At 40.3% G+C, this 12,087-nt stretch overlaps 1 protein-coding gene across 3 annotated transcripts in view; it reads left to right on the top strand.

Moving 5' to 3' along the window:
- LOC125234244 (furin-like protease 1) overlaps nt 1-12,087 on the top strand; it is a 529,066-nt gene that overhangs the window by 461,764 nt on the left and 55,215 nt on the right. For all 3 annotated transcript variants that reach the window (XM_048140451.1, XM_048140452.1, XM_048140450.1), the window contains exon 7: nt 5,013-5,185. In XM_048140451.1, the coding sequence (XP_047996408.1) occupies nt 5,013-5,185 (173 nt within the window). The remainder of the gene's footprint in view (nt 1-5,012; nt 5,186-12,087) is intronic.

Here is a 12,087-nt window from a genome sequence, read left to right as displayed (position 1 = left end):
GTGGGGTGGACCACTTTGAAAAAAATTGTACATATATCATTTTGCTCCCTTGTGACACAATAGAAATATCTTTATCAGAGTATTTCCGAATTGGCTTGTCAGTCGAAGCGCACGTTTGAAGTACGTGTAGATTTTACTTATGTACGGAATGATTGATAGAGAGCGCTCAAGTGGAGCTATTGCTATTGGGACTGAAGGCAATTCACGTAAATAAATGTACATTTTGCGAACTGGGTCACGGATTATTAATACGTTACTAACCTAACAGATCCTTCAGTTGTCCGCAAAACGACAAATACTAATAAGTTACTACGTAAAACTGAGAAGAATAGTAGGTACGTGCCACGCGACTACACAGGCGGCCGCGTGGCGCCTCTCGGCCACTTGTTACCTCGAGGCAACTGCTAGCAGGTAGGTAATTAACGCGCGACCGCGAGCGAGTGACGTAGGCCTGACTATAGGTCGATCACTTAATATTGTTTGAATGTAATATTTAGCGGTTGCAGCTGTACCTATATTTCTGAAGGGGAGTTTGAAGTTATTAAGTTATATTATTACAAAAACACATTTTTAATTGAATGTATTTTTCTACGAAATAAAATGTAATTTATTAAGTATTTGCAACTATTTTAACACAGGATCAAAATAATTTTGAAACGAAAAGTTTCCCATTTCATATTTTAATTCCACTGCGAATTTCAGCTTTGTGATTAAAAATGAAAACTTGATGTTAATTGTAGTAGTACTACCTTTTGCTCGCGGCTTCGCTCGAGTCAGAAAGAGACAAAAAGTAGCCTATGTCACTTTCCATCCCTTCAACTAACTATGTCCACTTAAAAAATCGCGTCACCTCGTGGCTCCGTTTTGCCGTGAAAGACGGACAAACAAACAGACACACCCACTTTCCCATTTGTAAAATAAAATAAATAAATAAAGTTTTATTTCAGGCAACACGGACAGTTGTACACCAATACAATTTATAATTTTTAGCTAAAAGGAATACCTAATATTAAAATAAATGAAACATAAAAGTTAAACAATTTTAAATAGTAGTACTATTTCTTGTTCCCCTTAAAGTACGCGTTCGCCTACACGAGCTTAGACTGTGTACGTATGAACACGTTTTTTTTATATCTTATAGTATTTGATCGCTTTTGTCTGACGTGTGATTCCGGTCAGGATTAGTCTAGTCCGCTCTTGCAGAATTAATTTTAAAACTAATAAATTGAACAGCAAATAGGTCACAACAGTACATGTAAAGTTTAATAAAACCATACGGGGCATAATTTGGTAGTTGCTTGCGAGCCAAGCGACTGCACCAAGTTGCCAGATGGTCGTGTGTTGCTATTGACTGCGCGAGCGCGGGCGAATTTAGATTTCCTTTAGAGAAGAGTAAGATTAGGCCCGCAGATATACCATAGATCAAGCAAAATATACCGCAGATATACCATAGATCAAGCAAACGAAACGTGTCAAATGAACTCAGTAAAATCCACTGAGTCGTCCGTCTTTATTCGCAGATTGCAGCTTTCAGGCATCAATTTTTGTAAGTTGAAATCAACGAAAACATAAAAAATGCCACTTTCTTTTTACGTAATATTTAATTGCCAGTACGCAAAATTTATTGTTTCGTTTACAACTTATAAATTACAAGCAGAAGGAATTGAAAACTAAATAGGTACTGATTAATACTATTATAATATTAGCTAAAAATTGGTGAGCATTAGACTTTTCGTTCGTCGCGACATCTATTGACAAGTATCAGTACTGATAATTTACGCTAGTTGACGCGTGATTACAATACAATACAATACAAATACTCTTTATTGCTCACCTTGATAAAATACAACAATACAAACAAGGAAGCAACACGAACAAAGGTAAACAACAGGCGGTCTTATCGCTAAAGAGCGATTTCTTCCAGACAACCTTAAGGTAGCGGAAATAGATAAATTTACATTATGTGATTGTCGCTAGATGTCACTTAATTATGCCTATACAAATAACCAGCATTTACTGATGTATGTTAGTTTAGTACCTGTTCAGTAATTCAATTCCTGTTTGACATATTTCCTTATATAATATAATTATAATATAATATAATTCTCAGTGAGAGCGTCTTAGGAGGTAGGTGCACATCTCTTGAACTGTGTATATTGTATCTAATGTAATTTTGTTTGTGCTTACTTCTGTTGTTTCTCCAATAAAGAAAATAAATAAAAAAAAAAAAAAATAAATAAATATTCTGTATTGTAATTGTGCATGTTTGAGATATAATGTAGATATTGACGATGCAAAAGCGGTCTATTTGATCCTACTTGAATAAATGAATTTTTATCTTTATCTTTTATCTTTATCTTTATGGAGTTACAACTCTTCCCTTACTTATTCCTCTATGGTTAATGGTTAATACTCCTCCAGCCAGTGTCTTTACTGGTTCATCGTAGTCATTCACTCGCATGCGATATTTAAACAGCAGGAATCCACCCCCGTGGTAAACTTCGCCGCCGTCCGACCGAAACCGAATGCCGCCCTCGCGAATAGCTAAAATTTTCAATTCAATTACTAGTTCGAAGGCGATGCAGTTTTGCCACATACTGGGTATCGCCGAATTAGACGTGCCATTTGTCCCCGAAAGTTCCTAGATTTATGTTTCAAGTTTTAAACTAGAATAGTTCAACTGACTTCTTAAGACGCAACAGGAGCGGTCAATTCTTCATACATACGCTCTTGACTATAAGTTACGTTAGCTACGTTAAGTTTTGGAGGAGGAAACAGTCGAGAGCGGAACCTCGATGTTAAAGATTTTTTCGCGATATCTTTTACCCGAGTCGTCCTTAAAGCACTATTCTTTTTTCTATCATATTATTTATTCTGCTATCAACATAGAATCATAATTATATATGTATGTATGTATGTAAACACTTTATTGTACATAAGACAAGTTAGGACATAGAAATACAGTATAGTTATGGTGTACAAAGGCGAACTTATCCCTATAAGGGATCTCTTCCAGTCAACCTTTGAGTGATTATATCATTAAAATTAAAATTACAATACATTAAATTAATTAAATTAAAAACCTAAATTATAATTATCATACTTAAAAATTAACTGAAATAAATCAATCTAGTCAGTAACACGAGTATATTTAACTAAAATTCCCAAATTGAAAGGCCGCTCCTTGCCATTTTAGTATTTTCGCTCCTATTGCCTCTTAAGTTTACGTAGTGTAGCAAAAACTCAACTATATTTGAATACCGTGAAGAATGAAGATCCGACGCACTGGGGGTGAATGTACATTGGTGCTACGAACTTGAAGTGCTACACGTGGTGGCTACGACTACGAATGCTACGAATTTCTTACATTTGTCGTTTGTAGCACGTGCTATCGTAGCAACAAGTTGACATGTCCACATGTTGTTGTTCTTCTTTTACCTGGGTTACCTCGACGCAAAAACGACGGGGTGTTATAAGGTTGACGTATTCTGTCTGTCTGCCTGTTTGTTTGTTTATTTGTCTGTCTGTCTGTCTGCCTGTTTGTTTGTTTGTTTGTCTGTCTGTCTGTTTTGCGTGTTTGTCTGTCCGTGGCATCGTAGCTTCCAAACAGATAAACCGATTCAGATTCAGTTTTTGTTTTGAATGCTAATTTAGTCAGGAGTGTTTTAAGCCATATTTCATGAAAATCAGTCCACTATGTCGCCGTCAGGGGGTTTTTTTTTAACACTTTCGAAACCGGGCTCTACGCGGCGCTACGACATTTTCGCTACATACGGGGAAACCCATGTAATCGGCTACGCTTCTACGAGCGGTGTGCCCGACAGTCGGGTTCTTGGTAGCGAAAGTGTTAATTATAAATCGGTCGCTAGGTATTTAGGAAGTATTTTTGATGCAACATCGAAATCACATTTTTTTTTTGTTTTCTGATGCTTTATATATTTACGGAGAAATCAAATAAATATCACATTAGGAAATCTTCAAAATATACGTTTTTCGAAGGAGCTTACCTAATTGAAGTGACAGAGGCAACATTTTCGTGATTTTGGTATATTTTATGTTATCATTATCAGCACTAACAATTGTATTAACATGTACAACCTTATAAAAAAAAATATCACATTCGATTAGGGATGACCTATTCGGTAAACTTTCGTCTACACAATCGTCGTTTCCAATTTTATGGCTGCCATTTAGTACCTCCTTTATACGAAATTTTTGCCTTAGTAGCAGTTAAGAGTATTTATGATACGATTGATCGACTTTAGCGAATTTTATATATGTATTAGTGACTAAGGCCTGATTTAGATGGCGTGCGAACTTGCATGCGATTTCAGTCACATTGCGGGCTGTTGAGGTTACATACTATTTTGCACAGCCATCAAATACCGCAATGTAATAAAACTCGTTTGCGAGTTCTCGTATCGTGTAATTTGACCCTAACTGTGTGCATTTTTATATTTATTTCCAACCATTCCTCGACCAACAAAATGGTTATAGTTCCGTTGTTAACGTTCCGAAATATTTTAGCTACATTTGTATTACGAGAATTTTTGTTTGTTACTGCATTATGTCTTAAAGCGCTGGTTTCAACAATGACCTCTGACTCTCACATGTTGTAATAGACTTACTTACTCCGTTGGCTCAGTGCCCCAAAATGAGAATTAGCCTCCCATATAAGACAGCGCCTCTTTTCTCGGTCCTGCGCTACCTCTCACCAATTGTGGACTTGGATTTAGGCAGTGGTCTCCCGCAAGCTAGTAAACTATGAGCTATCGGCTATAAAAACGAACAAAAGACAATCACTCCCGTGCAAATAAAAGAGACACGGCGATATTGACAGCTCACCGCTGGGCGAGTAACTATAAACATCGCCGTGTCTCTTAGCTTAGCTTAGTAGCTCGCGGTGGGACCAGTGCCATAGCACAAATCAGCCTCCACCATGTCGCTCCACCGATACCTGTTATAATAGACAGCGAACAAAATATGTTGACTGAATAATTCTTTTTTTTTAGGTGTGCGGATGCTAGACGGGGACGTGACGGACGCGGTAGAAGCACGCTCGCTCAGCCTAAACCCACAGCATGTGGACATCTACAGCGCGTCCTGGGGCCCTGATGATGATGGGAAGACCGTCGATGGACCGGGGGAGTTAGCCCACAGGGCCTTCCTTGAGGGGGTTACTAAGGTGAGACAACTTACGTTACATGAGACTTATATTGACCGGGATATAGACCGTGATTACCTTTTTGATTTTTGTCGAGCTCCCGATATTTCGACGCAGTTGCATGCATCATGATTCACATTGGAAATGGAAAAAGATAGGGGTATTGCATTTCTTGATGTGAGCTTGAAGGTTGGAGCCGAGGGCATGCTGGGACACTCTGTCTATAGGAAACCGGCGCATACAGATCGTTACTTGCATGCGAGCTCACACCATCATCCCAGACAGTTAAACTCGGTCGTAACATCACTAACCAATCGAGCACACGCTTTGTGTGACTCCTCTCATCTTGTACAGGAGTTGAACCATGTTCAGAGAGTCCTGAGGAGAAATGGTTACCGAGTTAACGTTAATAAACGGGATGCAAAACCCAAGCACCTCACTCATCGCGTAGAGAGACAACCAGCGTTTATGCCGTACGTAAAGGGAGTGACAGATAAGATCTCTAAAATACTAAACAATTACTCTGTAAAAACTATCTTCACCCCACACAGGAAAATTGCACAGTTCTTGCGGTCACCTAAGGACAATTTTCCTCTGGAAAAACCTGGTGTGTACAAAGTTGAGTGCAGTTGTGGCAGTTCTTACATAGGGCAGACCAAGCGCACTATTGCCTGCAGAATTAAAGAACACATTGCTGCAGTCAAAAAGAACGATACTCGCAAGTCTGCTATTGCTCAACATCTCATTGAGTCGGGTGCAAACCATTGGATCGAGTTGCATAGTCCTAAGGTAATTTCGACGGAACGCCACTACATACCGAGATTGGTAAGAGAAGCCATTGAGATTCACAAATATAAAAATTTCAATCGTGAGGATGGCTTCAAACTATCTAATGTATGGAATCCAGTGATTTGTTTGTGTAAAAAACCGGTGAAGTCAGAATTGAACAAACGTAGTGACACTGTGAGTATAGTGTGTTTGGACAGACCATCGAGTGTGAACGCGACCAGTGGTAACGCTGAAAGTGAACGCAGCCGACGCGCGCGAAGGAGGGTAGATCGCGCGCTGTCTATACAACTTTAACATCCACCCGCCTTCGTCAGTTTTCCGTGATCATGATGCATGCAACTGCGTCGAAATATCGGGAGCTCGACAAAAATCAAAAAGGTAATCACGGTCTATATCCCGGTCAATATAAGTCTAATGAAAATAACCGTGAATCATTCAAAACTCTTATTGTAAACCGGTACGGGCCGGAATGTGCAAAACTTACAAAACAACTAGAACGCGCGCGGAAAAAGTGTGAGTGTTTGCGGGAATCACTTTTGTTTTTAACAAAATGTCGCGACGCTAAAGTAATACCCGTGTGTGTGCGAATAAAACCTCGCCCGGACATTCCTGGTTCCGCGAGTATTCTGCAAAGTGCGAGTGTAAAGTTGTTAAGACGGACTATTCGTAATTGTCGGTACCTACTTGATAAAGTGCAGTGTGAGTCTTATTGCTTACATCTTAAGTGTAGTGGTGTGTTGTCAAAAGATGATTTCGACACATGTGATCGAATTACGTTCATGAGCGCTCAGAGGTCACGTGAATTAAGCGCCAGCAAACATCAACGTAAATTTGAGAAGTTAGTCGCTCACAAGTTGGATAACGCTGACTACTATGATAACTCGAATGAAACTCGAACGGTTATCAATTTATCCAGCGCTGAGTTGACAGAGCCTACACTTAATGTATTAAAGAAGGGTCTGAATTTTGCTCCTACTCCGAAGCGTATACCTTTTGAAGAGGTGATAGGAAGTACTGAAGAGGTAATTAGGCGTAATAAGATCCCAACTCATGATGCTGACGCATTGCGACAAGATGTTGCTGTAGTCCTGAGGCACGCAAAACTACCTCGGAGTAATATAAGTAAAGAGGAATGGGAAGCTCTGAACGACCTGTGGTCTAATCCTGACATTTTGACCTTGAAGGCAGACAAGGGCAATGCCACAGTAGTTATAGATGTCAGCGATTATGAGAGCAAGATAAATGGACTGCTGAGTGATGAAGCAACCTATAAAAAGGTAAATTACGATCCTACAGCCCGGTACAATCGTGCCACATTGACACTGGTCAAGGAGTGTGAACAGGTATTAACTGAGGATACGGTGAAGTTTCTATTGCGACCCAGAAATGTTCTATCGCCTAAAATATATGGTTTGCCGAAAATACACAAAGTTAATTCTCCCTTACGGCCCATTGTAAGTCAGATTGATTCACCCACGTACGATTTGGCAAAACACGTCGCGAAGGTGCTGCAACAGTTGGTTGGGCGGACGGAATCGTATGTGAAGGACTCTCGCCATTTTATTGAGATTGTACAGGACATTAGGATTGAACCAGATGAAGTGATGGTCAGTTTTGACGTAGAGTCACTGTTCACTAATGTACCTGTAACTGACAGCATTGAGGTAGTACGAAATATGATGCAGGAGAATGGCATCCCATTAGAATACGTGAAGCTTCTCGAACACTGCCTCACTACAAATTATTTTCTGTTTCGCGGGCAATATTACATACAGGCAGAGGGAGTAGCGATGGGCAGTCCAGTGGCACCAGTTGGGGCGCAGCGAGGGCTTTGGGCGCAGCGAGGGCTTTGTGCCCATCTGGATGGAACATTTTGAGCACAAAGCCCTCGCTGCGCCCCCAGTTCCCGTTAAAATTTGGAAGAGGTACGTGGATGACGTGTTCTGCGTAATAAAGGGTAGCAAGGAGGAAGCTGATCTGTTGTTACGACACCTGAACAGCGTGCATCGATCAATGTCGTTCACATTGGAAATGGAAAAAGATAGGGGTATTGCATTTCTTGATGTGAGCTTGAAGGTTGGAGCCGAGGGCATGCTGGGACACTCTGTCTATAGGAAACCGGCGCATACAGATCGTTACTTGCATGCGAGCTCACACCATCATCCCAGACAGTTAAACTCGGTCGTAACATCACTAACCAATCGAGCACACGCTTTGTGTGACTCCTCTCATCTTGTACAGGAGTTGAACCATGTTCAGAGAGTCCTGAGGAGAAATGGTTACCGAGTTAACGTTAATAAACGGGATGCAAAACCCAAGCACCTCACTCATCGCGTAGAGAGACAACCAGCGTTTATGCCGTACGTAAAGGGAGTGACAGATAAGATCTCTAAAATACTAAACAATTACTCTGTAAAAACTATCTTCACCCCACACAGGAAAATTGCACAGTTCTTGCGGTCACCTAAGGACAATTTTCCTCTGGAAAAACCTGGTGTGTACAAAGTTGAGTGCAGTTGTGGCAGTTCTTACATAGGGCAGACCAAGCGCACTATTGCCTGCAGAATTAAAGAACACATTGCTGCAGTCAAAAAGAACGATACTCGCAAGTCTGCTATTGCTCAACATCTCATTGAGTCGGGTGCAAACCATTGGATCGAGTTGCATAGTCCTAAGGTAATTTCGACGGAACGCCACTACATACCGAGATTGGTAAGAGAAGCCATTGAGATTCACAAATATAAAAAATTTCAATCGTGAGGATGGCTTCAAACTATCTAATGTATGGAATCCAGTGATTTGTTTGTGTAAAAAACCGGTGAAGTCAGAATTGAACAAACGTAGTGACACTGTGAGTATAGTGTGTTTGGACAGACCATCGAGTGTGAACGCGACCAGTGGTAACGCTGAAAGTGAACGCAGCCGACGCGCGCGAAGGAGGGTAGATCGCGCGCTGTCTATACAACTTTAACATCCACCCGCCTTCGTCAGTTTTCCGTGATCATGATGCATGCAACTGCGTCGAAATATCGGGAGCTCGACAAAAATCAAAAAGGTAATCACGGTCTATATCCCGGTCAATATAAGTCTAATGAAAATAACCGTGAATCATTCAAAACTCTTATTACGTTACATGTTTAAGATGCGCTTGATCAGTCTCAACCCATACCACGTAGACATCTACAGCGCACCCTGGGCCCTGATGACGATGGGAAGACCGTCGATAGACCAGGGGAGTTATTCCACAGGCCCTTCCTTGAGAGGGTTACTAAGGTGAAAGAGCTTATGTTACATGTGTAAGGCGTCATTCAGTCTCAAATCTCAACCTTCATCATGCGTGCATCAGCGCGCCTTGGGTCCCCGATGATCAGCCTCTGGTATCCCATGGGGACCAGGAGTACTGGCGTATCCGAGCAATGTTCGTTGCTCGGCGTTATTTGTCATTGTTGCGCAATAAACATGTATACCTAAATCAGAACTAGGGCTCGAGGATGATAATGAATAAATATGGACGACGGATCATCCTCCTTGCGTTATTCCGGTATTTGCCACGGTTCATGGGAGCCTGGGGTTCGCTTTTTTGACAATTAATACCAAGATTTGACGTGCCTAATAACTACGTGTGTTTGACGTGTGTAAACTAGAGGTAGTGCCTACTAGTTTTACGAAAGCGACTGCCATCTGACCTTCCAAAACGAAGGGTACCTAACTAGGCCTTGTTGGAATTAGTCCGGTTTCATCACGATGTTTTCCTTCACCGAAAAGCATGGGCAAATATCAAATGACATTTCGCACATATCGTCACTACTTTTAAAAAGACTTGTATCTTCGTCTGTCAATGAAAAGAAAATTGTAGTAAGTATGTATGGAATGCATATAGACTTACAGCGTTTTAACTTTGAGGAACAACGTGAGATACGAGATTTTTTAAAAGTAGTGACGATATGTTCTGAAGAACTCATTGGTACGAGCCGGGGTTCGAACCCGCGAAATATGGACGACGGATATGTCGGACATATATGAAGGTAGTGACCACTTAAAAAATCATTTATATAGGTTTTTTAAATGTCCAAAAGAAGCAATAGAGATGATTAAAACCATAGCCATATTTATCAGATACAATAAATTAGCAACCTCATGCAGAACAGCAATATCTAATAATTATATTGTATATCATTTATTTAGTCGTTATGCAATCACTGTAACACTAACATGCACTATAATTATGTTTTATATCAACAATTGAATTGCTACAATCCTCACGTCACTCAACATTAATTGGATTCCCAAATAAATAATCATTCCACCTATTGTCCGCAAATTTGAATATAACCCGTTCAGTGCGGACCAACAAACTGAAAACTGTCATCGTCAGCAACTAGTGTGACAGCGATTTGTGCTCAACTAGCACAGAGAATATTATATCACAGTAGTCTAACTACTTACCTATTGCCTCGTTCGTGCGTACAGAGCTTAAGACGATACAGGACGGGTCAATTCTCCATACAAACGCTCTCGACTATTTCCTCCCTGGTTTTTGAAGATAGAGCAATGAATTTTTCAACTCCGATTATTATAATTTTTATCTATGTCGGACCGTTTTGATTTTTTTGATATTCTGATTTTTAAAGACGCTAGAGCCCATCAAAATTTTCCAAAAACGGTGTTATTGATTATGGCGTAAAAAAGGTGTGGTATTCAAAATTGGTGACAATTAGCCAAAAAACTAAACGGTCCGACACAGATTACTTCATTGTTATTCAGATTCTCAAATGTCGTTACGATTGATTAAGTTTTGAAAGAGGAAGCAGTCGATAGCGGAACCTCGATTTGAAAGATTTTTTCGCATTATCTTTTAACTGAGTTGTTCTTAATGGACAATTTTTTTTTTCGATAAATCTTGTTGATAACACTAGTCAGTGGTTCTTAAACTTATTTTCCCATGGAACCCTTTTGGAAAGCAAAATATCTGACGGAACCCTTAAATGGAATTAAAAATAAAATTGTTATTTTAATTAGGTCTTAATCATAAATCATAATAGTAAAATCTAATCACTTCGATTACATGGACTGTTTTTATTTTTACAATTGGTGAATCTTTGGTTTTATGTGGAAGAGAGTTGAAATCGCATATCAGTCAACCAAAATTAACACGGAGCCCCCAGAGAGGTTTTACGGAGCCCTAGGGCTCCGCGGAGCACACTTTGAGTATGGCTGCGCTAGTATATTAAACTAGAATTCCCAAATTGAAAGGGGGGCTTCTTTCCATTTTAGCATTTCGCTCCTGTAGCGTCTTAACGAGTCAGCTTTAAATCTGCCCGCTGATTACACGTGGCTGTCATCCAGTGCTCAAACACGGGGTCAGACGAAATACAAAACGTTTTGTGGGCACGGGATGAGGCCTCGCTCGGCCGCGCGCCGCGCTTTGTTTTACTAACAAGCTTCGTTTGCTGTTTTATTTTTCGTTTGGTATGTTACACGTTTTATTGCGTTGTTGCGCCTAAACTGTGGCCTTTAATGCCTGCAAGATATATGGGTATTCAAAGATCGTCGGCGATTGTCATTATTTTCCGAATAAGAACACGAGTTATTCCAAAATTATTAATTATACTTTTGTATACAATAGTCAACTTTGGTGCACTGTATATTTACCCAGGACGTTTTAAAGTCCAGTTTTCTCCATAAAATATAGTAAAAAAAGGATCTTAATTTACCTTGATTTTATTAATATTCGAATCAATGATATAACGTATAATTTGTCTTATTACAAACTCATGCCACACCTCGGACACTGACGATCAAATATATGAAAGAGGCGCGTTCCTAGCACACAGTCTAAGCTCGTGTAGGTGAACGCGTATTATGCTTGTATGAGTGAAATATGATAGGTCGATTGTTCGCGTTTTTGACAGGCGTTAACTGTGAGGTAACCGAGAGGGGGTGGGCGGCACTTTCAGCGGGGAGCGGGAGTGGCCTTACTGCACGATAGTACTCTTTATTATAATGTGCTTATGCAGTCTAACGTCTGCTTACAGGCTTTTGCCGAACCAGTAATGTATTTAGCGCGGGTATTGACGGCCGCTCGCAGTCGTCTCGTTTCGCTTTGTTCGCCTAATGCTGTTTACCCGAACATT

The sequence above is a fragment of the Leguminivora glycinivorella genome, chromosome 15 (assembly GCF_023078275.1).
Source record: "Leguminivora glycinivorella isolate SPB_JAAS2020 chromosome 15, LegGlyc_1.1, whole genome shotgun sequence".
In the NCBI taxonomy this organism is placed as follows: Eukaryota; Metazoa; Arthropoda; class Insecta; order Lepidoptera; family Tortricidae; genus Leguminivora; species Leguminivora glycinivorella.
The sequence above is the reverse complement of the archived record's forward strand: the minus strand, read 5'-3'. Positions and strand labels throughout refer to the sequence as shown.